A 24016-nucleotide genomic window follows, 5' to 3' on the forward strand; every position below is an offset into this window, starting at 1 on the left:
GTAGAAAAAAACACGATGGTTACATATGGCTGTATTTTGTTCTGAAAGTTTTATTACAAAAACAAAGAAAATGTAATGATTATCATATAAACATATCATACAGTATGAACAAGAGTTATCATGATAGATAGATAGCATTGTATTATATGATATTGACTCTGGATTACTGAGCTAATGAGATGAAAAAAAAAGAAGAAAGAAAGAGGAAGAAAGGAAGGAAGGGAGAAAGAGAGATAAAGAAAGAAAAAGACAGACAGGAGGAAAGAAAGACTATAGAGAAGCAAAGAAATAAAAAAATACGAAACATTGGAAGAAAGGTCAAAAGTATGTACAAGATAAAAATAGTATGAAAATAAAATTTACACAGAACGAAAAGAATTAAAAGAATGAAAAAAAAGGATATTCAGAAAAAAGAGGAAGAAATAGTCGAAGGGAAAATTGAAGATTAGGAAAGCATGATTATTTTTTTAATTTACAATAAAAGATCGCGGTTTCATTATCCATTCGTGAAATTCCTGGTTAGGCGCGTAAACGAAAAATAGGGCCCATAAGTATCGTTTGCTTGTATACTTAAAAAAAATATATATATTGCCAAGAGATAAAATTTGCGCCTTCTTTTCTCCTCCCCGATTTCACCTCTTCATGCTATCATTGATATATGAAAAACAATAGCCCTAATTCTTCCGCCAGTCAAAAAATAGTTCCAAAGTCACTGATTATCTTCCCAATTTGGTCAAAGGAAGTTCAGTAGTTACCTTTCTAGAATCAGTGTTAGGCTTTCAATCATATTCAGACACTTTAATATGTCAATTAGCAATATCAAGTTAAAAAAAAACGAATGGGTAAGGTCGAACAAATATCTTTTGCCTTCCTGTTATAATTAGGCTCATGGCACCTGGATATCTAAAGCTGGTCGTATGCTTCCCTCACACATGCGACATTGATATAAACTGCCGATTCGTTTATTGCCAATTTGTCCACTCGTCACTTGGTCTAGCTTTATTTAGTCTAATGCCATTTAGTCCATCAACATTTCGTCTAACAACCATTAATCTAATAGCTATTTAGTCCAATAATCCCTTCGTCTATAACCAGTTGGTCTATTACCCTTTTTTTAAAAATTCATTTCGTCCAATTAAACCTTTTCCAATAAGACCAAACGGTTATCCCTATCTAGGCCGGGGTATTATCACGTTTTTGAGCAATTTTCGGTCTGACATGCACTTACATAATGTTGCGTAATTTCGGAACCACGTACCCGGGTGACGCAAAATTGGTCTCAAAAGTTGCGCAAGACCTGAAAGTAAAAACTCAGCGAGCGGCGCGGTCAAAAAATTTCGCACGGTGAAAATATCGCGCGATTTGTTGGGGGGGGGGGGCCTCCGAGGCCCCCCGGCCTAGATAGGGTTAAGGACTAAATAGCTTTTGGACCAACTGGTTATTAGACGAAAGGGCGATTGGACGAAATGGTAATTAGACGAAATGGCGATTGGACGAAATGGTAATTAGACCATGTGGATATTGGAAAAATTGACGAATTGGCATTAGATCAATTGGAAATAAACTAAGGAAAAAATACTTCATGACACAATTAAAAGTGTGTGGGACAATAAAAAGAAATACACACGCACAACCCGCACACGTGCAAGAGAAAACAAAAGTGAACAACTTCGTGTGCGCTGTAGTACTTTTCAGTGTTTCCGCAGCGGCTGACCTCAACATGGCGCGTTATTGATCAATTTTTTAAAGGAAACCAAAACAGAGAATCAATCTTATTTGAAAGGGTAAAATGAGAGGAACAATTTAAAACAAGTTGCATCAAAATCGGTTATAGAATAAGCGAGTTGAAAATTCTTTCTTAGGGGATCTTCAAATTGGGAAACATGCTTCAAAATGTCTGATCTTGTGGAGAACCCTCCATTTTGTTTTGTACATAAATTGTCAGATTTCCCCCTTTATTTTACATTTCTAACAGTATTTTATCCTGACCTTGACATATGCAATGCTCAGAATGAGGCAATATGCAATTTTAAAGATAATAGGGAAAATCTGAAATACTATTACTGCTAGCATTCCCATGGGTAACAGAAAAATACATGTTGGCCAATGAAAATTATTGCCTATTCCACAAACTTGCATTATGTCATAAACGACAATCAATAATGTACACAATTCATGTGCGCTTCTAAACCACTATTTGAGCCATTATACCGAGAGAAATAATCGTAAATCGAGATGCAACTTATACGTAGGGAATACATGTGGAACTTTCTCAGTAACTTCTTCAGTCATCAATTGAATTTGTAAATTTTTTCATTTTTTCACAAGTGATATGAAAAGCTGATTTACGTGGGGTAATCCAAATTCAAGGTATTCAACTCGATTTGAGTCCCAGACTGGTAGCCGTTTTACAAAGCACCCTGTTTGAGCTTTACATTTAACGAGCCTGCTCTCAGACAATATCATGCAGTTTAGTACAGCTCATAAATGGAAATCTACGATGAAACGCTTCGTGAAAACGGCTCCAAATTATGTTGAGAACCACCGCATAGAAGAATGCATGACGTTTAAAGTTTCAGCCTTTTCATTAACATAGTAAGGGATGAAGAAAGAAATTTTATAGGCCTTCCATTGCAAATCCCTTTTTTGTAAAAAAAATAAAACATTGTCTTCTTACATACTCCTCTTGACTAACATCATTTCTATTAGGAAATATCCGACTTGTCAGGGAATGAATGACTCCTTTATCTTGAATCCATTCAACATTTTTTTTTCTATTTGCTTGGTGATATCGTTCGTTTCCAGTGAACATCAGAACATGTATCACCGGTTAAGTTTTCTTTCAATGTCCTCTCTAACAACTGTGCCGTTTCACGTCAAGAGAGGGCAGCCGACCATAAATTCGTCCATAGGCATAAAGTCATCGTGACCGCCTTGTCCCATGCCCGCCACATTGAACTTTCTCCGTAGTCGTTTACACAGTTGGGAAATGCTCTCACGTGACGTCTTCCATATCACTTCAAATTCCACTAGGCTGCATCTGGCTCCGTATTTCTGAAAAAGGAGATCTATAGAAAGAAAAAAAAAGACATGCTTTAAAAAAGCCTGTAATTTGTTCTCTTTCTCAATTGGGTAGAAGGGTAATAATGAGCTACATTAACCCTAAAAAGACTGGGGGGGGGGGCTGATTCAGCCCCCCCTCGACATTTTTCGCGATAAATCCATCGAGCGAAATTTTTTGACCGCGTCGCTCGCTGACTTTTTAATTTCAAGTCTCGCGCAACTTTTGAGACCAAAATTGTGACCCCCAGCTACGCGGTTCTAAAATTACGCAACATTTCGTAAGTGCATGCAAACCCAAAATTACTCAAAAACGTGAATTTGTGTACAAATCCACTGCAAATAGTGTTCTTAGCCAAAATTCATAAATGTATCATTATTTTTCCTTTTACTGCTTAAAATCAATTAATTTTATCTTGTTTATGGTCAAAATAAAGTCCCCGACAATTTCCATTGAAAAAAAACAATAAAAAACAAAAAGTTGAAAAACAAAGAAATACATAAGAAATTTAGAAAACAATAGAATACATAAGAAAATAAATGTGATTTTGAATTTTTTTAAAAATCAATTTGATCAGATGCCTATCTAGAGTATGTGAAACAAAAATTAGCATTTCAGGGGCATTATTCATTTAATTAGAGCAAACTTATGATTTTACGCATAAATTAGCATAATTAATGAGACATGAGATTTTTTTACAGAATTTGATGTTATAGTTTTGTAGATAATGCCATGGGTAACGCGTGTGCCAATTTTCGTCGCGATCGCGCGATCGACGGCCGAGATCATAAGTCTTCTTAGGCGTCGAAATAGCCCAGTCTATTTAGGGTTAAGCTAAGGTTACACCGAAGCCGATTTAACCCTTATGAATTCCGACTGATTCTGCCCAAATATGTCGGCAGGATTCGGAATTTATTCGTCTCCGATCCGAAGAACCCCCCTCCCCGAATGGGTCTCTATTCAACGCAGAGTCGCCAAGAATAGACACGAATCAATTTTGGCCATCCTGAATAGTGGCAAGCGTCGAGCCAAAGGTGTCCAGAATAGAGCCGAATGTGGCCCGATTGCTCCGAGTAGAGCCGAATGATGACCCGAATGTTGACCCGAATCGGAACGAATATGGCTGAATGCGCCTAGCTCGGACCGTTACTCCCCGAATGATACGAACAGGTCTAAATCTGCCCGGAATACTCCGAATGTCTCCCCTAATTCAAGCGAATGTTACCCGAATACTACCCCAATGTGGCCCGAATGACATTTGTTGTGGCCACACATTCGGGAGTATTTTGGAGGGTATTCGACTAGTTTTGAACATTTCAAAACGAGCCGAATTCCTCCGCGAATGTTCCCGAATCCCTCCCGAACTTTCTCGCATTCGCGGGGAAGAACAAAATACTCCCGGATCCACCTGACTACGTGTATTCGGATGGATTTGTAACTGATTCGGCTCCAGTGTAACCCATGCAGCGTTAACATCGAGCAGTCGCTTTGTTCACTCTTCATTTTTATCCAACCCCCTTTTCACAGCTTTGAAGGTTAAGTCCACCTCAGAAAAATGTTGATTTGAATCAATAGAGAAAAATCAAACAAACATAATGCTGAAAGTTTCATCAAAATCGGACATAAAATAAAATAGTTATGACATTTTAAAGTTTCGCTTATTTTTCACAATATAGTTATGTGCACAATTTAATCACATGCAAATAAGAGAATCAATGATGTCACTATTTCTTTTGGTTTTTATAGTTTGAATTATACAATATTTCAAATTTTACAGATTTGACAATAAAGACCAAAGTGTTAAATGATGGTAATTCCACATGTTCAGGGCGAAATACCTTTGTTGCACAGGACAATGAGGAGAAAGTTTCATATGATAAAATACGAAAGAAATAGTGAGTGAGTGATGTCATCAGTTTCCTCATTTGCAGACTGATCAGGATGTGAATATAACTATTTTGTAAAAATAAGCGAAACTTGAAAATGTCATAACTTTCTCATTTTACATCCGATTTTGATGAAGTTTTCTGTGTTGTGCTTGTTGGATTTTTCTCTTTTTATTCAAATAAACTTTTTATTGGGGTGGACTTGGTCATTTAAAACAATAGGGAAGGTAGCCTGCGCCCCGTATTTCAAACACACTGATAACTGAATATGGTGTGGTGTTTGGCTATAGAATCTAGAAATTCGAAAACAAATGGACGGACCAAAATCTACAAATAGACAAGACCATGTGGGATATGAGGAAACGGAAAGTAAGCAATTCACTACACAGGGCAGGATCCCCAAGGGCGATTAGGCCCACTCGCCTGAAATTTACATCTGAATGTATCTAAGGATAATGAACCCCTCGATTACTTAGCTTTGTGAAAACAGAAAAATCAAAGAACAAGATCTATTAATTTCTGTTTGTAAAAATTATATAAAAACTAAAAAGTTGAAAGTCGAGATTGCTAATGCTTTGATGCTAAGGAGATCCTCCCATTGACAATGCGACCAGGATATGTGATGTCCACCTCTCACCTTGACTAGCAAAAAGACCCCCCCCCCCACCCCGGGAGGGGGGCTTCCATTGACGAGTGGATATCATATGGATATCATTCCTAAAAAGAAACCTTTTTTATCAAGATTGGACACGTTACGTACGTAACGTAATAACGGTGTAAAAAACACTGAAATAATGCAAAAAGGGTGTATGTATCGCTAGGAAAACGTGTTTACGTTCCAATTTGCGAGGGCATAAAAAGACTTAAATGTTTTATGAAGGATGTACTTTTTTGGCTCCAACACTACGTGTTTAGCATTGGCGGCGGAGCAAAGGATTATCTTTCGTGTTTGGGGGACACAATAGTCAGTCGGCAAGCCCCTGAGATAATGAGCAAATGGGCAAGATTTATCCAAGTCCTCTCGTGGCTGAATTTATGTCCCTGCAAAATCTCGTGAATTGTGAGACTTTCTTTCTCAAAGAATTTAACCACTTTCTCCTTGAGTAAAATTGATTATTTTTGTACCATGGGGAAGAGTAAATGTTACTTTTATATATTGGCCATTTCATTTGAATAAAATATTTTGATAAATAAGTTAATTTTTTACCTGAAAAGATGCATCAAACAGAATTTTCTTCCTCTGTTTTCACTTGCAAATTGTGCAACATTTTGTGTTTTAGGTACCAACATTATTTATATCATCAGAAACCTCAAACTCTATACCTTCTTACAATGCCACTCTTGATATGAGGCATCTTTTAGATGGGTCAGCAGCCAGCTTTTTCCATAAAGATGCAAGACGAGATTTCTAAAATTTCTGAGTAACATAAAATCTAGAGTTCTGATTGGCTGAATAATGTTTTCACAACAACAGGCGTGGGTAATTTGAAGAGATTACCACATGGTGAGTGTGACCTTGCAGAGGCCCAGTGTGGGGAACATTGGAATTTGTGTGGGTATGTGGTCTCTATAACCAATCAGAGCGCAGTATTCTTGTTTTTTAGCTGCTAAATGTACTTGGCCTATGAAAAGCTGGCTGCTGACCCATCTAAAATACATCTTCTTATAAAAATTATATCATATTAAAGCTTAGATCTTCAGCTTTATCATGATCTAAAAATCATTTGTGCTCAAACAGAAATTAAGTGTGAAAACAACAACTTTTGTTGCATGAAAAAAAAATTGTTTCATGTTTTATATCAAACGTTTTCCCTTCGGGAACTTATCCTGAAGGATGTGTTTCGGGGCGGTATGAATGCAGGAATAATTAACAGGTATTTTTTATAGCCTTAAAAAGTTCTCGTAATTTAACGGGGATTCTTGTGATCGAGGCGGTTTGAAACCACCTAATGTCACTCTTGATATGAGGCATCTTTTAGATGGGTCAGCAGCCAGCTTTTTCCATAAAGATGCAAGACGAGATTTCTAAAATTTCTGAGTAACATTAGAGTTCTGATTGGCTGAATAATGTTTTCACAACAACAGGCGCGGGTAATTTGAAGAGATTACCACATGGTGAGTGTGACCTTGCAGAGGCCCAGTGTGGGGAACATTGGAATTTGTGTGGGTATGTGGTCTCTATAACCAATCAGAGCGCAGTATTCTTGTTTTTTAGCTGCTAAATGTACTTGGCCTATGAAAAGCTGGCTGCTGACCCATCTAAAATACATCTTCTTATAAAAATTATATCATATTAAAGCTTAGATCTTCAGCTTTATCATGATCTAAAAATCATTTGTGCTCAAACAGAAATTAAGTGTGAAAACAACAACTTTTGTTGAATGAAAAAAAAATTGTTTCATGTTTTATATCAAAAGTTTTCCCTATATTAGAACATTCTTTTAAAAGTCCAAACACATGACATAAAAGAATGATTCTTCTTCTTTACAAAGATACCAAAAACATGAAATTTGGTCAATATTTAGAGCAGCAATGGCCGAATAAAAAGAGGTGTTTTGGTTCGCACCAAGCTCATTAACAATGCAAAAACCCTCTAGTCATGAATATCACTTGGATAAAAGAAGCCACTTTTTCAGGGCTTGCCGACTGACTGGCTAGTAAAGGTAGGCCTATAAGGCCGACGTCCGTGATCACGCGCTTGACATAAAAATTAATAATTGATATCGCTGTACTTGTTTAGGGGATCAAATTAAAGTAATAATTTTGGCAAGGGTTCCATTTTGTCTCCACTATTTTTGTTAAGGTAGTGTTTTACATGCCAATACTTGTTAAGGGGTTTATTTCAGAGTGCTTTACGAACCTCCCATGGATGTGCATGGTATCCACAATGAGAGTAACCCCCCCCCGCCCCCCCCCCCCCATCTCCCTGGCAACAGTACTAAAAATAATCTCTTTTTGCTCATTCTAATTACAGTACAAATTCTTCTTCCAGGATATTTTTTTCTGAAACCTTTATTAGAATTACATGTCCTCCCATTAAAAAAAAACTAATCTAGTATCCACCAACAGTGCTACGTATACACTTAGTGATGCAGAAAGGTTCCGTTGGTCGCATTGTCATTGGGAGGATGTCCGATATACGTCCTGAGCATCGGTGACTTAACATTCCATTACTTAATCAGTCCTTTGATCCTCAAAATTTAATCAACATGCCTACCTATTAGACCCTTTTCTGTTATTCAACTGGATTTAAAGGGGAAGTTCACCCTGACAAAAACTTTATTGTAAAAATAGCAGAAAAATTAATGAAAATTATTGCCGAAGGTTTGAGAAAAATTCATCAAATAATTAAAAAGTTATTAGAATTTCAATTATTTGATTTGTGACGTCATATGCGAGCGACATTCCTACATAGCGAATGGTAAAAAATCACTGAAATGTCATTTTCTCAGAAAATTGGAAATGTTTTTCACTGTAACTTTTGTATATCAATAGACAAATCGTTTCACACCCGATCATGAAAAGAAAACAAAATTAAGTCACCAGGAACCATACAAAATTTGAAATTTATGCATTTTATATTACATAACACATGGGACAGCTGCTCGTTTATGACGTCACAAATCCAAAACTTTGAACTGTAATAACTTTCTTACTCTTTAACGGATTTCCCTCAAACCTTCACCAATATTTTTACTATTTTTTCTGCTATTTTTACAAGAAAGTTTTCTTCAGGGTGAACTTCCCCTTTAAGGATGCGAATTTCCTGCAAAACAGAAACAGAAACTCACGTTTTATTTTTCTCATGCCTGCGAAGTCGAGTGGATGTTTACTGTTACGGCCAGTCACTGATGAACGGATAAGAATCTTAGTGCCGAAGATGCAGTAGCGGGCGAGAGCAATCGCCAGCCGGGGAGCTCCGGCGTAGGGAGTCATCTCATCCCACCTCGAGTCCTGCATGACCATCTGTATGCGAACTACACGGGGGAAAATAAAGATGTAGATATTAAAAACATATGTTTAGCTCTATCAATTATTACCATCAAGATAGGACATAATATATATATAGGACATAATCAAAATAATGAAGTAAATGTGATGCAAATATTTTTCTTGTACGTTAAGTATTTTAAATATCTTTTGTTGTATTGTTTATATCTTTATGACTTAGCATATATTGCTGTACACACGCGTGACCAAGGAATTTCCAAAAAAAAACCTAAACGAGTTTTTCGCGGGCTTTATTTACACATTTTGGCCCCTAAACAAGTTGTCTCCAAAATATGACCTCGGGGAAAAAGCTTGGGAAAACAAAACATACCCTAAACACGTTTGGCTAGTATTAAAAAAAAGCTTTGGGGGAAAAACATACCCTAAATACGTTTGACCCCGCGATTAACCATTGACCAGTCTTTCAAAACCACCCTTTTTCTTTAAAATCGGTGTTTTTGATACCCTTAACGAGTCCACGCGCGGACCGCGTCCAAAACTGCAAAAACACCCCTTTAAACGCGTTTTTTTTTTGGTCACGCGTGTGTACAGCAATATATTTGACTCCCCCCGGGCATATTCCTTTTCTTGATGTAAACACTTTGGCCATTCTGGGGAAAGGGCAGTGCATAGATCATAATGGTAAAAATAATAATGAACAATCTCTCTAATTCTGTAGATTGCTGTGAGGGACTATTCCTAAATTAAATAGCAAATTTCAATCTAAAAGATTTAGAACTCCATCTTTTTCTCAATCTCATTCTGGATTGTTCCTCCATTATAATCTACTAGTAATAGATTGACAATCTGAGTAATTGAGAGAACTCATGTTTTAGGTGATCATTGCAGGCGATTTGTTGTTCATAGCACTTTTAAGTATCACAGAAAGGTTCTCTGTGACTTGTGTACACGTTAAGAGGAGGCAAGTTATAAGCGGATGTAAATGCAGGAAAAATCATTATAACTGCTTGAACCCTTCACTTGACCAGGTGGGTGTTTCATAAAGCTGCTCATAACGTTACACACAACTTTACGCACGACTGGAATATGATCTTAGGTCCTAACTCAATTACATAGGGATATCACTTGGCATGAGAAATGGTTACCAGTCGTGCGTAAAGTAATTCGTATCTTACAAACAGCTTTATGAAACGCCCACCAGGACTTGTGTTTTAATCCGAGATGAAGAAGTCTTTTGCATCCTCTTTATCAACCAGGGCTTTGCATTTGCAACATAAAGGTTCAAAATCAAATGCTAAATGCAACTTAGGCCTACCATTCAAAATCATCTTTGCATGAGCACTTAGTTCAAAATACTGATCTATAACCAATCAGAGTGGCTCTTTCATATTTTCGAATCATTGCAGAGCCAAATCCCCATCACACAAATGTTAGTGACGAATCGTTTAAAGGTCCACCTCAGAAAAATTCTGATTTGAATCAATAGAGAAAAATCAGACAAGCACAATGCTGAAAATTTCATCAAAATCGGATGTTAAATAAGAAAGTTATGATATTCCAAAGTTTCGCTTATTTTTAACAAAATGGTTATATAAACGAGCCAGTTACATCCAAATGAGAGAGTCGATGATGTCACTCTGTCACTCACTATTTCTTTTGTTTTTTGTTTGAATTACACAATATTTCAATTTTTACGAATTTGACGATTAGGACCTCCTTGCCTGAAGCACAAAATGTTAAAATAATGGAATTCCACGTGTTCAGGGAGGAATGAAACTTCATTTCACATGACAATGACGGGAAAATAAAAATATTTCATATTTCATATAATAAAATACAAAAGAAATAATGAGTGAGTGATGTCATCAGTTCCCTCATTTGCATACCAACCGAGATGTGCATATAAATGTTTTGTGAAATGAAGCGAAACTTTAAAATGCCATAACTTTCTTATTTTACATCCGATTTTGATGAAATTTTCAGTGTTATGCTTGTTGAATTTTTCTCTTTTTATTCAAATCAAGTTTTTGTTGGGGTGGACTTGTCCTTTATTGAAACGGCCTAGCAAGATCATTCTCGCATGTACAGTTTGCTCAGTAGACTGACGAGGAACCACTCAGAATTGTTCCTTCAAATAAGAGATTAATCGCCAACCTATGTGTTCCAGGTCCCAGGTATTTTGTAAACGAATACTTACCATCTGTCTGAGTTTGATTCATGTTTGGCATAGCTCCAAAATCAGACAGGTTGTCTTGAAATTGTCCCTCTTCGGACTGGTCATCGATGATCATGACTCCATCATCTTGCATGGGCCTTTCTTGGTTCAGTCTTCCTTTGGTTCCTGGTAAACCTGGACCACCAGGCCTGGAGCCCAATCTTGAATCTCCACACCGGGATCCAGTCTCCTTGGCTCCTGGGTATGGTCTCTTTGTTGCGAGGTGTCTCCCTCCACCTCGTTCTCTTCCACTTGGGGCTCCAGCAGCAGCTCCACGTGATGAAGATCCTGCGGTGCTCCCGCTGCTATCTGAGCGTTTTCTCTCGCCCTTGTCTCCACCCTCGCACTTTTCTCCGGCTCCTTCTCCGCCATTCTCGGACGACCTCTCTCCATGTCCACCTCGTTCTCCACCGTTCTCTGTGTCTCCACCTCCGCTCCTGTCATCGCCAGCTCCTCCTGGTCCTGCGCCGCTGTCTTCCTGGAGACCAGAGTCCACCTCGCTGCCTGCTCCACCAGGATCTGACGAGACACTCTGCATCTCGGCTCCACCCATGAAAGGAAGGTGCTCCATGATGACCTGGAGCTGATTCTCAATGACCTCCAGGCGATGAGAGATGTCCTCCATCTGATTTAAAGATTAAGCATAAAAGACAGATTTGTGGAACATGTTTAATGAATCCTGCAAAGACTACCCCAAGTAACTTGTTCTTTTGCACATCTACGAGGGCTTCCCAACCAATACATCTTGAGCAGTTCAATTCTCTAGCATGTATTAATGAAGGTGTCTGTGGTATAATATTCTGATGAGCATACTGAAGCAAGTAGCAATTACATAAAAAAAAACACCAATGACTTGATAACCATTATAACAATGACTAATAGTATCTACTATTTTAGCCACACAGTGAGAAGAATATTGTGTCCATTCATACCTGCTATAATCATCAAACACGATTTATCTCCTTAATCACAATCGTTCCCACAAATAATTGAAGGATTGTTATTTTCTTACCCATTTTTCAGTTCCACTAGATTCTGTTGAGGTGTCCATTTGCCTTTGGTTGCGGTTGCTTGAGAAAATCCTCTCTGCAAACTCGCCATAGGTCTCCGGAGGGTCAATCTCCAACTCTGGAGAAATCTCATCCCCGCTGAAATTGCCCGGGCTGTGCTGCGGCGAGGTTCTATCGTGAGATTCGTTCATTCTCCTCATATGTCTACCCGATGCCTCGCCATGACACCTGCCTCTGCCTTTCCCTCGACCGAAGTGATGCATTCCCCGCATGGCTTTACCCATAGCATGGTGCATGCGCAGCATCTTCTGGTACCTGTGTAGCGGGATACCATGTGGGAATCCTGGAGACATCCTCTGCATACGTCTAGGTATACCTGATGCCATACCCTGTCTCATGCCAATCATGTTCCGCTGAAACTTGCTCATGAAAGGTTGCTTTACACCACCCCTTCCTGCAGACAGGGGGAGCCGACGTTGCCCGACATGGAAGGGTGCCCCCATTTCCGGCGTGATGCCGTGGGCGAGACGGCCAGCCATTGCTGCTGCGTTGCACATCTGAGATCTGTGAAAGGTGAGTGGGAAGTGGCCCATCCTTGCAGCCATAGCAGCATTGGTCGCTGATGAAGTCATTGGCGATCTGCGGCTTCGTTCCATCCCACCGCTGCCACCAGAACTACCACTTTGTGATGTAAGAGTACTGCTGCTTCGACCTGACCTAGCCATGTCTTCGGGAGTCTTTGGGAAGCCATGCGAGAAGTGCGTGGCTCGAGAACTAGCACTGTGTGCACTATGGGCACTGTGGGCAGAACCAACTGATGACCTTCCGAGTGATGACGGTCTCTTCGGGATAACATCAGCCTCTGGGTCGGAGTCAAACTCCTCATCCGAGCCCATCAATGATTGATCTCTAGGTTGTGACAGACGACGTCGAGAAATCGCCCTCGCCTCCATAATGGCAGCCTCTTCATCATTATCTTGTGCTCTCTCCATCCAGGATGACACTGCAGGAGGCATCCTGTCTCTTGCCCTAGGGCCACCCCTACGGATCACCAAGTCTTCTGGTTGCTCCTGGCTTCCTGGTCTTTCTTCATACCGTCCTGGAGGTACTTCTTCTTCCTCAACGTTCAACTCATAATCATCATCAACTTTGATCTCATAGTCCTCCTCTTCTTCCTCCTCGACAACCTCTTTCTTTACCTTCAGCACTGCTGGCTTATCAGCTGGTGATTGACTTCGGACAGATTCCTGTATGAGGGATAATGCAAAAAAAAAATATCGTAATAATAACGAGTTCAATTTTATTATTTTTTTCCTTTTATTCATACTATCATTGTTATTACCATCTAATACGCCGCTCGAGGGGCGTACGCCGCTCGAGGGGCGTACGCCGTCAACGAGGATATACGACAACGTTAATTACTCATGCAGAAATGGGACACAATAAGAAAGCAGAAACTACTTGAGACTGCAGGGAGGATCAGACGATGCAACACCTTTTGGTCTGACCCTCTTACCAGAGCCATGCACGGCCAAAGATCTGGGGAGCGTTTCATGAAGGTTGTCAGCACTGACAAGTTGGCTTTCTCCGACAGTTACCATAGTAACCGTCAGAGGAAGCCTTATACAGCCAATCAAAACCAAGGATTTCACTGAAATTGTCAGCATCGACAATTTAGTCAGTGCTGGCAACTTTCATGAATCACCCCGTGGAGTCTTTCAGCACCTAAGCCAGATCTTCTCCCAAACCCAATGGACAACACTTGAGTAGTGACCTAAGAAGATGATGATCATTATCGTCGTCATTATTGTCATAGTCACCACTATCAATGGTATTAATTCTTTCATGACGCAGTCAGATTGGTGTTGATTCAGATAACATCACATTGTGCAATGTATTATCAAACAAAAATTGATTAACTAAATGAATGAATTCACACATGACAAATTCACGTCTGGTATGTCTGACAGTGCAATGTACACCATATCAGAACACTGCAAGAACACCGGTGTTGCTATAACACCAGCCCGGAATCTATATATGTCCACACCAGAGAAGTGTTAAACTACACCAGTTTGGTTTTGGTCTAACACCAGATAGGGGTTTATACAATAACAAGTAGTATTAAACAGCATCGGTTTTATTTCAAACTGGTGTTGTTTCAATAGTTATCTGGTGTGGACATATATAGATTCCGGGCTGGTGTTAAATCAACACATGTGTTTTTGCAGTGAAGAGTCCAAAATCCGATAACGTCACAAAAATGAAATGTCTGCATTGCTTGTTTTAGACCGTTTTAGATTTCAATTTCTCTCACATTGATTTCATCAAAACAGTTGTAATTTTCATTTCTTTTACAGCTGCTGCGCATAACACAAAGCTGAACATATCCACATATTTTCCTGCTATACATTCATTACTACACAGACTATCAAATATGATACTTAAATCAGAGTAGCTCCATGCTTTAAATGTTAAGTATTCAAATTATCCGCATTGCTGCCATTGCAACAAGTGAAAATGAAACTAATCGAGAGACTCGGAGAGTTGTCTGGAAACAATAAAAAAAATTGCAGGAATAACTGTGTTCGAAAGAGTGAAGAGAAGTAAATCTAACATCTAATATTGAAGAATGATGCAGCGTAGATTCCATTCATCAGGCTTTGTGTTTTATAATCGTTAGATAACTGAAACTTCTTTGAGGGTAAGGGGTCATATTAAACGACCAAGTAACATCATTTAAGTAACGCCCACCCCCTTCCCTCCCTGGCGTACCTGGAAAACATTATGGTTGCGTGAATATCTGTGAATCCTCGCACTCTCAAGGTGTCTACCGTGTAAAATTGTATTAACACTGTTAAATTTGAGAATCTTTAACGATGTAAATAAACCATCTTTACATAGTCTATTACACTGAAAACGCTGGTGTTAATTCAACACAAGGAGCCCGGTGCATAAAACTTTTTACCTGAGAAAACTCAGGTTGTTTTTACCGGAGTTTTTGCCCTGTGTTAAAGTCAATGGCAGAAATCAGACTAAGCTTAGTTTCCATTTTTACCAGAGTTTTCTCAGGTAAAAAGTTTTATGCAACAGGCCCCATGCCTGGTATCTATGTCGGTCCACACCAGAGAAGTGTTGAAACAACACCAGTTCAATATCAAACCGATATTGGTTTAACACTATTGGTGTTGCTTACATGCCAAATATCAGGCTGGTGTTGACACCGGCGGTGTTTTTTTTTGCTGTGTATGTGAACACACTGTGAACACTCGTAGTGAAACATAGGGTACTAAATGTGGAATTATTTATTTCAACAGTAACCGTATAATAGTGTTTAATTTCACAGTCCACTTTATGAAAACAGTGTGAACAGACTTTGTGACACTATTCTTTATAGTCAGGAAAGTTATCGTGCTGCCCTTAATATGGAGTTTCCTTAAATTTCACGTCCAATAAACTTTTGATTTTGTTATTTGTAATTAACATGTATTTGCTATCTTCTTGTATAATATCATCGAACTTCCTTCCAAACCAGTCCGTTTACCCCTCTTCGTTCTATGCTGCTGTTTTGCTGATAGCTTTCTGTTGGTAGAAAAGGTTGAGAAAAAGTTGCATGTCAAATCTACAACTATTAAATTCCAGATTTTCTTGATTTTTACTCGGTCGCTTTGTTCGCATTCTACAGAAATCGCGCATCCCATCCTTGTTTTAACAGCTTATTTGGGGAGGGGAGGGGTGGGGGAGAGTGGTGGGGGCACGCCTCTGTATGTCTCCCATTACAAAGTCCACATATATTATCTATCTTTTTGTACCATTGCGGTATCCACAAGTATTTTAAGATATTGCTTGTGTGTAGCCCAAGTTCACGTACACGGAAGACGAGAGTCCACTTTAAACTTCCGAAACTGAAAATTATTCTTCTCACGACGCGAATTCAATTCAAACGAAACGGAAACTCGACCCAAAGCCCCACAAGAGGAAAAGAAAGAGAGATAGCGAGATACTCTCGTAAACAGAACATTAATAATATTTCATTAGGAGCGCACCGCTTTAACCGACCTTATATTTTCAAGTGCTCTAAATATCAAAACCGAGACTCGATTTATTATACCCCCTTTATCGAGGCGATGACTCTCGATCATCATTACCAGATAATATAGTTTCTGTTATCATACTCCACTTGTTAATATGGAGAGGGAATCGGGGTAAGATGATAGGATAGCCAGTTTCGCATTCGGAGCAGTCTCGAATTAAATACAAAAGTTATCAACTGGATACAACCGTACCGTGACAAAGTGAGATTTCCCATACTCGGACCATCCTTAGTCTAGCCTACTTTCCCATATGTGTAAATGTATAAGGATTAAGGAAAAAAAAGTTTTCCTTCCCTTCTTAAACTTTAAAGATAGTTCAACCAACAGAGGTCATAATAATATTAACAAGAGTCCTGGGTTACGTGTCACAAAGGTTAAGATGTGTTTGAAATATGAAACAACGGCTCTGATTGGTTCCTGGGTAGTGTTTGCAAATGAACGTGCGCGAAACAACGATCCTGATTGGTCTGTACCATGAAGGATTGACTCCTCATTCTGTCCATGACTTATTCATGTTATTACCCAGGATGCATCATTTCGCGAGGTCTTCTCACGACAGACCCGTGAGATTGACGATGTCCCCACCCCTCCCCCTTTTCCAGCATTCGTACCACAAATAAGTTGCCGAAGAACACCCGACGAACTGCAATTATTACTAAATTTGCTTCCTATTTCATTTGGCAAGAAAACGACGATTAATTGCCATCGATCGAGATTAATGGTTCAGTTCGATCACATCTTTAGAAACTATCTACTGAGGTTATTAAGACAGTCCTACTTTAAAACAACCAAATTGAAACTCCGAGTTGAGAGCTCAATGTTTGTTCTCGTTCAAAGTGACTATTATGAAGAAGAAAGTAAAAGAACTTTACTAATACGAGTCAGCCAGTCTATCCGTCAGTAATCTATATCCTATTTTACCCATTCTGAACGTAGGGGGTAGGGTTCATTCCATTTCTAATTCGCAGCAATTGCCTCACTTCTTTAATTGGTTCATTGAGCAGTAGGTTTATATACTTTAATGGAAGAAAAATGGTAACAAACATATTATATTATGTCCTCATGAATACATTGACTCCAGTGGGGCTAATTATGTATTCATGAGGTCATATCTTGGGGTCCCATGTACCGATTCTCACCAAATTATGGTTGTGGAGATTTTTCATCATGCTCTACCAAAATATGGCAACAAAAACGCTGACATGCAAAATTGGAAAATTAATGACGTCACAGTTCTATCGGTACTCTATATAGGCAAGTATAATTATTGTACCATTTTCTGCCGACAGGCGCTGTTACGGGAGCGCAAGGGGAAGGGGGGGGGGGGTGACCGGGTGGTGGGCGTTCCTTCCCCCACTGCTTAATTTTGGTTTGTCATTTTGTATTGAAGTGCCCCTCCCCTGGACATCGTGAATAAACCAGTGTGCTCCCCCCCCCCCTCTTCAGGAGCCTACATCAATGGTTCATACACATAAATATTGAAACCTTTTTATAAAACCCACGGCAGTGTCTCTGTGTCGTTTTTCGGGGGATAAAATTATTACCAAATGTCGGATTAAGACATCAACGTTTAAAAATCCAGGCCATTGTCAAACAACTTTCCTTATCGCTAAAATCACACTCGTTCTCCCTCGCCGCAGCCGCGTGAAAGTTGAAGCAGAGCCGGGAATCGCGTGCTCTGCGTAATAAGGGCAACGAGTGATGACTTCACAAATTGAACTTTCTTTCCCAGCTTTTATTTTCTTCTTACTTTTTTCGTTTATTGGATGAAAACTGTCGGATTCCGAAACCATAACCGACTCTCCGATTCGCTTATCTTGATAGGGGAGCTCCGCTGAGATGGAGAGAGACATTAGAATCATTTCCCGACCTGTCTTAGCGCGTCCGACAATGCTAATAACCGAGATTTGGTGAGCTTCCATGATGTGTCATAGTAAAGGGGGCCCGTTTCAGAAAGAGTTGTAGCTTTGTCATTACGGAAGCTACCGTGACAACAGGGCTAAGCAGCCAATCACAATCAAGGTTACCATGGTAATTGCCATGATGGCAAAGTTACAGCAGTTGTAACTCTTTATGAAACGAGCCCCTGATTAGCTGAAAAAATGGGGTATGTTTAAAAGAGAGATGAAATTGTTGCAGTGCGAGAACGTAGTATTGGGAGCTCTAGGTTCTCTGGGGGAGGGCGTAAACTAAATATTTAATACAATCCATAGTTTAACCATGTAGGATCCATGGTTTAACAAAGCTGAAATAGGTAATTCTCAGTCTGAACGCTTCCATTTCATCCACTATTTTATAAAGGTCAAAATTTTCGCTCTGTTTGGTCTTCCCATAGATTGTTATCTTGCTTTTCTCTTGTAAAAACGATGTTTTTAACGGGAAAGCAGAGACAGAATAGAACGCTGAAACCAACATATTTTGGTTAAAGTAGGATCGTAGGCTACAACGCTCATATAGTATACACTCTTAAGTTTATTTCATTGATAAAACAACAATAGACGTAATTTGTGAACAAATTTTCGGCATTACTCCTTAGTGAATAAGATCGCATGCTCGATCTGTAATGAAAATCATAAGTCAGAAAAAATTGGAACCAGTGGGATTCGAACCTGTCATCTACTGCCTGACTTATGATTTTCATTACAGATCGCGATCTCAAACACATAGGAGTAATGCCGAAAATTTGTTCACAAATTATCATGACCTCCTATTAAAGCCTCTTTATTTACTTTTGTCCACGGCGGACTGCATTTGCATATTAATGAGTCAGAAAGAAGAGGATCGAGGGTATTGGTATTCCAGTTCATCTTGAGTTAGCCGTGAACCAGAATAGCCTGGTGGTTAATACGCTGCCCAGCAAGCAGTAGATGACAGGTTCGAATCCCAATGGTCCCATTTTTTTTTCTGACTTATGATTTTCATTAAAGATCAAGCATGCGATATTAAACACATAGGAGTAATGCCGAAAATTTGTTCACAGATTATTACCTCATATTAAAGCCTCTTCATTTACAATAAGTCTTGTAAAAATTGAATATTTTGTTGTAGGTCTATGCTTGTGCCACCTCGAAATGCCGAATCTTACGAGCTCATTGCGCTCGCGTGTGTCATATAAATAGGGAAACTTTTGCAAAACAAACGAATTCAGAAACTGGTTCATAAATAGGTAAACATTCTCATATGACCTTATACGGCATGGAAACGGTATATTTTTCCCGTTTCGATACAATTCGACATGCAAAATGAAACCAACAATATTTCATTTCGAAATAACTATCTTAAAAACAAACTTTAATATATTTTGAAAGTGAAAAATCGGCATACCAAAACTCTTCTAAAATGAAATAAAAAATACTCGTTCGCCATCCTCTCTCGTTATATCAGAAGTCAGGAATAAGCTACAACTAAGGTGCATATGCAGTTGGTAGAAAAGAATGGAACACTGGAAAAAATGAAGTGCTAATTTAACACTTGCAGTGCGTGTGTAGTGACTGCACTACGAGTGCTGATTTTCTAGTTCAAATTCAGAAAATTAGCACTCGATAGTGCAGTCACTATGCTAAATTAGCACTTCATTTTTTTTACAGTGAAGAAGAACAGAGAAGCACCAACATATGCCTACATGTTGCTATTATCGTTGAAACATCAGCATATAATTTTTTTTGTCTCGCCTGAACGAAGTTCCCGGCCTGCAGAGACCGATAGTGATCACTTATCCTGTTAGTCTATCACTTTGTTGATATGTTGGTCTGTTGCAAACAATGTTTTTAAGTTTTTGTCCAATTTCCCACCATTTCTTTATTTCGTTATGTCTGCATCAATTATATTCATACTTGGTATATATTATGATCCTTGGGTAATATCACACGTGACCACATGAGAATTATGCTGTCAAAGGTCATCTAGGGGTCAAAAGGTCAAATGATATGAGGTCATGTCCATCCTTTTTAAAATTTTTTGTTCAACTTGCTCTCATTTCTATATTTTTCTGCATCAATTTTGATTACACTTGTTCCAAACGGTCCTTGGGTAATACCACGTGTGTGTTTTTAGGATGATGTGGCCAAAGGTCATCTAGGTGTCAAAGAATCAAGTTTTTATTCAAGTTGCTCTAATTTCTTGATTGCTACATCAGTTGTGTTATACACGTTGTACAAATAATCATTGGATAATACTACACGTGTATGCGTTCATGAGGATGATAAGGTCAAAGGTCATCTAGGGGGCAAAATATTCTATCGCACATTTCATTAATCGTGAAATCAGGCGAGACGCGTGGTTCGTGAACTACCGTGTAATTAATGCGATTTGGGGATATTATCGTAATTATGCATTTTATGTGATTTCGTTTTCTAAAAAATCCAGACTCTGTGCGCGTAATATAATAGGGGAATAAAATAAAAGTGGGAAAAACACACGTTTCAGACAATCAGTAGAAGTGGTAGCTTCTGTTGCTATTTTTATTGTTGAAACATTACAGGAAAATAAGTTATTTTCATCGATACAATTTGCGGATATAATTATATTTTCTTTTGAATATCCCGACTTCTCAGGGAGCATCATGACATACGAAGAGAAAAAGACAATAACAATTTAAAAAAAAATCAGTCAATTGGCATGAACAGTAGTAATTGTTGCTATTTCTATCGCTGAAACATTACAATTACAATCAAATAGGTTTTTCATTATTACTCAATTTCGGATAAATATCGCGATTCTACATTCAAAAGAAATCAATGTTTTTCACGATAATTTATTGTGAAAAACAAGGCAGCACTTCTTTTGAAAACCATTACTTCCCTGTGCGCGTGGTGGTGTAATCATGGAGTAGGTCCATGGTGTAATTAAAATGAAAATGAAAGCGAAAAGACGTAACTATTAGCCCCGGGGGCCACTTTCATTCACGAGTGGATACCATGCGCGACCAAGGGGGCTCGAAAAGCACCCTAAACACGTAATTTCCATATTCTGAAAATGCACCCCTTAACAAGTATTGGCGTGTGAAACCCTACCCTTAACAAGTATTGGAAACAAAACGATACTAGTCTTGGCAAATATTCCCTGAAATGAACCCCTAAACAAGTACAGGAATGTTTTGTTGTTACGGGTCCTTCGGTCGTCGGCTTTACCCTATTTGGTTTAGTACGACCCCAACTTCTACACCTCGCGTAAATCGGACTCTAAACACGAAGTGTTGGGGCAAAAAGGACATCCTTTATAAAACATTTTAATTTTGTTTTATCATCCCCGCAAATTCGACCCTAAACACGTAATTTTCCTAGCGAAATAGATACCCTTTTTTCATTATTTTTGTGTTTTTGACACCCTTATCACGTTACGTACGTAACGTGCCCTATCGTGAAAAGGACATCCTTTTTACGTGTTTTTTTGGTCGCGCATGGTATCCACTCGTCAATGTAAGTGGCCCCCCCGGCTCTAAGCATAGCGAGTACTATTTGTTACTATTGTTAACGTTGAAACTTTCATGGATAAGATTTGCGGATATTCGTGTCTGTTGCTTTCGTTGGAACATTACAGAATTTTTTTTTCAGAAATAGAATTTGCAGATAAATATCATGACTCTACATTAATATGCAAAGCAATGTTTTCTCTTTCAAAACAATGACTTCCCCGGGCGTGTGGTGCGATAAGGAATAAAAATGAAAGTGACAAAAAAAGCTCCATACAATCAGCATTACGTGTTACTATTGCTATCGTTGGAACATTAGCCTACAGGAACAACGCGTGCATAATTATATTTCATGATTACTTTGGGGGAAAAACAACACCAATATTTTCTGTTTTGAATATCCTGACTTTTCTTTTTCTGGGTGCGTGGCGTGATACAGAATGAAAATGAAAGCGAATATCCAACTTCAGGCAAATCAACAACATCATCAGTCTCACAACATGTCAGGAGAGGAAATCTAGAGTAACAGAAAAACACCCCGTGACAACGATCGGATGGGTGATAAAACTCGGAAAAAAGACGCAACATGCCTAAACGCTTTGGAAAAAAAGGAAATGAACAAAATAGTTTTGATGGTAAGGTACACTACACTTATGGTAAACTCATCCTTCGGTTAGTCTGGAGGCACAGACCCTAATGGAACTTCCATCAACAAGTGGGTCTTCTCAAAAGACTAACTATCGCTTATAGCTTTCAGTACAAGGGTCATTGTAGGCTGCGTATTAAGACCGCATGGCACTCGAGTGAATGGTTTTGGCAACAGATTAACCTTCGGTTATGATTGTCTGAGCCAGGGGCGGCATCGCGATGGCACGGCCAGGATAATTTGATGGAAGTGGAGGGGGGGGGGGGGGGGGGTGAAGCAACGTTCCTGCTGTATGTGACATAGCTCTTTACATCTCGCTTGAATTATAGAGGAGTGTTTGTTGTGTACATTTGTTTAGAATAACACTCCCTACTTAAGTGCTCTTTCCGTTCTCTCTTCAATTTTATGCATTGTCTCCTCTTTTATTTTTTTTAATTTTCTAAACTTCTTGAAAAATCGAAGGGGGCGCCCTTCAACACCCGGCGACACCGCTACTTTTTGAGACAGATGCATTCAGATGTTTTTTTCTTGAGTATTAATGTTGTCGTCTTTCATTTCCGTCATGCGCACAGAAAGGCCAGACTTCTTGCCAAACATGATATCAATCTTTGCAGAGGTATATTCTCCCTCGACCACGTGTCCCCATTATGTGCTCGATCGCTTCAATCTCTCACTTTATTTCCATAACATAATTTATCAGGGGCCCGTTGCAGAAAGAGTTGCAATCAATCGCAACTCTAAAAATCATGCGCAACTTGATTTTCGACCAGCCAACAGCGCGCATTTGGGACTTGCAATTGATTTTTTTTTACTTGCGTTTAAACCTAAACGCAACTCTTTCTGCAAGAGATCCCAGCTGTTCATGACCACATCATAGCTGGTATTCTCATAATTAAACCTAGGTTTGACCGAATACTAAACAAGGATTTTTAGACCACACTTCTTTGTATTGGTTTCATTTTACTTCTAAACCACGGCTTGAGCGTGTTTTAGCCACCCTTCGTAGACGCTTTCAGCACTGTTCAGAATCTATTGAAAAGGCCCGTCCAATACAAATGGATAGATAGAGGTCATTGTCGGAAGTTGGTGGACCGGGACAGCGAATCGTCTTAAGATTCGGACCAAACCAAAAATTGAAATTTATGTTGTTTGTCCAGAGTCCAGGGGTCCGTTGCAGAAAGAGTTGCGTTTAAACGCAAGTCAAAAAATCAATCGCAAGTCCAAAATGCGCGCTGTTGATTGGTTGAAAATCAAGTTACGCATGATTTTTAGAGTTGCGTTTGGTTGCAACTCTTTCTGCAACGGGCCCCAGGCCGACACTGCTGTTTTGATTTACCGATTTTCAACGACAAAGGCTTCTTTGTCATGAAGGGCTTTTAACAAAAGATTGTACGTGTTATAGAAAGCGATTGAGAAGTGATTGCTAAAAAGCTCTTTCGAGGGTCCAACTTAATATATCAAAATGTATATACCAGGGTCTCGTCTTACAAAGAGTTTACTCTATGGAAATCCATCAGGGTCATATTTTTTTCTACAGGAAATTTGCAAAATGTCCTTTGTAAACAAGGGAGAACACATCAAATTGTCAAGATATCAATGACTTTATGGATATACATTAATTTCTAGAAATTTTCTTGAACAAACAAACATTTTATATGTTGACTTTGCTTGCTTTCCATAATTGCGATCAATTGGATCAATGGCAACTCTTTGTAGGACGGGCCCCGAAGGTCTGTCGCAGAA

The 24016-nt window shown here is 39.0% G+C and overlaps 1 protein-coding gene across 1 annotated transcript in view; it reads right to left on the reverse strand.

Moving 5' to 3' along the window:
- Window positions 1–1489: 1489 nt before the first annotated feature.
- LOC121405861 overlaps window positions 1490–24016 on the reverse strand; it is a 34566-nt gene continuing 12039 nt past the window's right edge. Inside the window, exons 2-5 of the mRNA XM_041596833.1 lie at window positions 12126–13370; window positions 11096–11738; window positions 8739–8924; window positions 1490–3068 (exon numbers count right to left, since the gene is read on the reverse strand). Coding sequence (XP_041452767.1) covers window positions 2872–3068; window positions 8739–8924; window positions 11096–11738; window positions 12126–13370 — 2271 coding nt within the window. The 3' untranslated portion in view covers window positions 1490–2871. The remainder of the gene's footprint in view (window positions 3069–8738; window positions 8925–11095; window positions 11739–12125; window positions 13371–24016) is intronic.

Source organism: Lytechinus variegatus, chromosome 19 (genome assembly GCF_018143015.1).
Source record: "Lytechinus variegatus isolate NC3 chromosome 19, Lvar_3.0, whole genome shotgun sequence".
Classification (NCBI taxonomy): Eukaryota; Metazoa; Echinodermata; class Echinoidea; order Temnopleuroida; family Toxopneustidae; genus Lytechinus; species Lytechinus variegatus.